This window comes from Montipora foliosa, chromosome 1 (genome assembly GCF_036669935.1).
Source record: "Montipora foliosa isolate CH-2021 chromosome 1, ASM3666993v2, whole genome shotgun sequence".
Lineage (NCBI taxonomy): Eukaryota > Metazoa > Cnidaria > Anthozoa > Scleractinia > Acroporidae > Montipora > Montipora foliosa.
In genome coordinates, this window is record NC_090869.1 from 4514836 (window position 1) to 4517335 (window position 2500).

Consider the following 2500-nt stretch of genomic DNA (forward strand, 5'->3'; position numbering starts at 1 on the left):
GGCCTAATTAGGCCTAAGGTTACCTGGTAGCTTGAATGAATGTTTTGGATTCTTACTGTATTTCGTTTCGCAAATTAGTGTATAAGCCTTTGGTTGAAGTTCTCATTCCGGATTCCGGATTCCTGGTTTTAGGCAAACCCATATGACAGAAATTTAAGTACATACCTCAGGTCACCCTTCCCCATACTTTGTAATCTCGTACCCAGAGTCCTCGGGCTTTTTGGCCAGAGGGTGAGCGCCCGGAGAGACTCTGGGATAATCGACTCCATTTTCCCAGTTAAGGGTGCAGGGATTGGGCAGTGGTGAGGGCACACACCTTCCATCAATCGGGCCTGGGTTCCTTTCCCAGACTCGCAGTTGAGTTTGTTAGTTCTCTTCTCTGCACCGAGAGGTTTTTCTTCGGGTGCTCCGGTTTTCCCCTCTCGTCAAAAACCAACATCTGACTTGATTTGAGTTTAATTTCAGTTTACAGTATCCGCAATTAATGCTCCAGCGCTAGAACGACTAGGCACTTAAACAAAGTTCCTTTCCTCACTTGACGGCTTTGAGCGTTAGGTTCATGGCAGTTTCTCTGAGAGTTATGCTCTTTTTTTGTCTTAGATACAGCCACCCATAGGAGCTGAGCGTACCGTGTATCACGAAATTTTTGCAGGACTTTCTATTTTGTGGGAACAAATTTTTGCGGCTGGAATTGACTGAAATCTCCGCTCAGAACTAATTTTTGCGGTTTTCTTTTCAAGCAGCAAGAAATCAACAAGGAAGGAAATGTAATATTTTCAAATTTCATTTCTTTTTTTTTAGGTAAAATAACAGTCGACTTCGATTCGGTCCATAAACACGCAAAAAAAGAACTTGGCCAATATCCAGTCATCTTGACCTCACGCTTGGTCAATAACCCATACATACTTCTCAGTTTCGGTCAACGGCAAGCCGGTCGGTACAACAACACAACAAACATTTCCAGTCAAGCTGTAAACCCCATTTTGAAGCAGCTTATAAAATGAAAAAGTGAAATAACCCTAAACTCAGTCACTCACTACAAAATTTGTTGTGCAAGCAACCGCAGAAGCGCTTCTAGAGCTACCGTACGTTAATGGTTGGTCTGTTGCAGTAGTTAACTCTGCGCCAATGTTTACTCTTCCCTAATATAATAACACAAGGGGATTCAAAGACATTTTTAATTATATTAACGGGAGTAAATTCTTGCGGTATTTAATTTTGCTGGAACTTGTTTTTGCGGATCAAGAACCGTCTGCAAAATCCGCGAAAATTAAAAGTGCTACACTTTAGGAAATTTTGCACGGTAGGAGCCTGGGTCAGAGGTCGAGCAACGTTACCAAATTCGGGTATATAGTTCATGCCAGATTAACACATAGTCACCTAACAAAATGGTCAACACTTATTCCGATTTGGGCTGTTGTCAAAATATTTAATGTAAGCAATAATGAGCATGATGACTTCTTAATGGAGACGCATTGGTACTTGGATGATTACGTTGATATATCTTCAGATGGTCGGTCGGAAGCTTCTTCTGACAGCATATCTTTCAATGGACAGCTTGTCATTGCCGGAGGTCCCACAATTTTCCCAGGAGGTGAGTCTCAGTTGCTATCCTGCCCACGTATGCCGTCAAAGTCATACAGTTGACTAAATTAATGTTTAATACTATGCTGTACCTCTTCGGGCGTATGTATTTAGTGGCCTGACCAATGAGAGATAAATTTGGAAATTGAAGTACAGCCGGGTCGGACCCATGTAAAATAGCACCGTAGATTGTAAGCTTCGTTTTAAGAGATTTAATAGAAATTAAATCTCTTAAAAGAGAAGAGCCGATTTTTTGTGTTTCGTAATGTACGAAGCCAAAGTAGTTTACGGCTTCAGCAATACGCGAAACTGAAAGAAATTTGGAAGTTTTTCCGTGGTTCCAACCTGCGATGTTGTTGAGCCCTGGGGAGCCGAGTTGGGACGTTCCATGTGTGATTTGAACCCCCAGTGTGGACAAAGTTTGTCAAAATACGACTGATTGGGATCTTTTTTCGAAGACACGGACAAAATAAAGGATCGAAGGAATGATTTCCTTACAGATCCTACTTCTATGCATGCAGAATAAATTAAATATGCAAAATTTCACGCTATTGTTGTTAAGAACAATACTTATACCCACGGGTATCGAATTAATTTGTACTAACGGGACGAAGAAAAATGGATCTTATTTCTCTCTCCCTCTTTCTTCTATGCCCACATTGCTCACACCATTGCTTCTTTTCATCCCAGCTTTCCTCTTTTTAATCCTTCATCCTGTCCTCTTTTTCAGATCCTGCTCAGCTTTTTCTGTAATTTTTTTTTTGTCTCTCACAGCTTGCCTTGAATTCCGATCCACTGTTAACCTCTGGATTACTTGTCCCTATCCTAGACCACTGAGCTAACTTGTCAAGTTGCCAATTCACACCTTGAAAATGTTTATTTTTAATTCTGGCAGACTATTTACATAACAATGATA

General features: G+C 41.0%; 1 protein-coding gene and 1 long non-coding RNA gene across 2 annotated transcripts in view; one reads left to right on the forward strand and one right to left on the reverse strand.

The window, feature by feature from the left end:
* The first annotated feature begins 1368 nt into the window (after positions 1-1368).
* Positions 1369-2500, forward strand: part of LOC138001172 (sorting nexin-20-like) — a 6366-nt gene continuing 5234 nt past the window's right edge. Inside the window, exon 1 of the mRNA XM_068847855.1 lies at positions 1369-1594. Coding sequence (XP_068703956.1) covers positions 1465-1594 — 130 coding nt within the window. The 5' untranslated portion in view covers positions 1369-1464. The remainder of the gene's footprint in view (positions 1595-2500) is intronic.
* The window catches only part of LOC138001298 (uncharacterized), a 12198-nt gene continuing 11305 nt past the window's right edge, over positions 1608-2500 (reverse strand). The window contains exon 3 of the long non-coding RNA XR_011123216.1: positions 1608-2500. This exon is cut by the window's right edge and continues 1105 nt beyond it. This is a non-coding gene — a long non-coding RNA (uncharacterized lncRNA).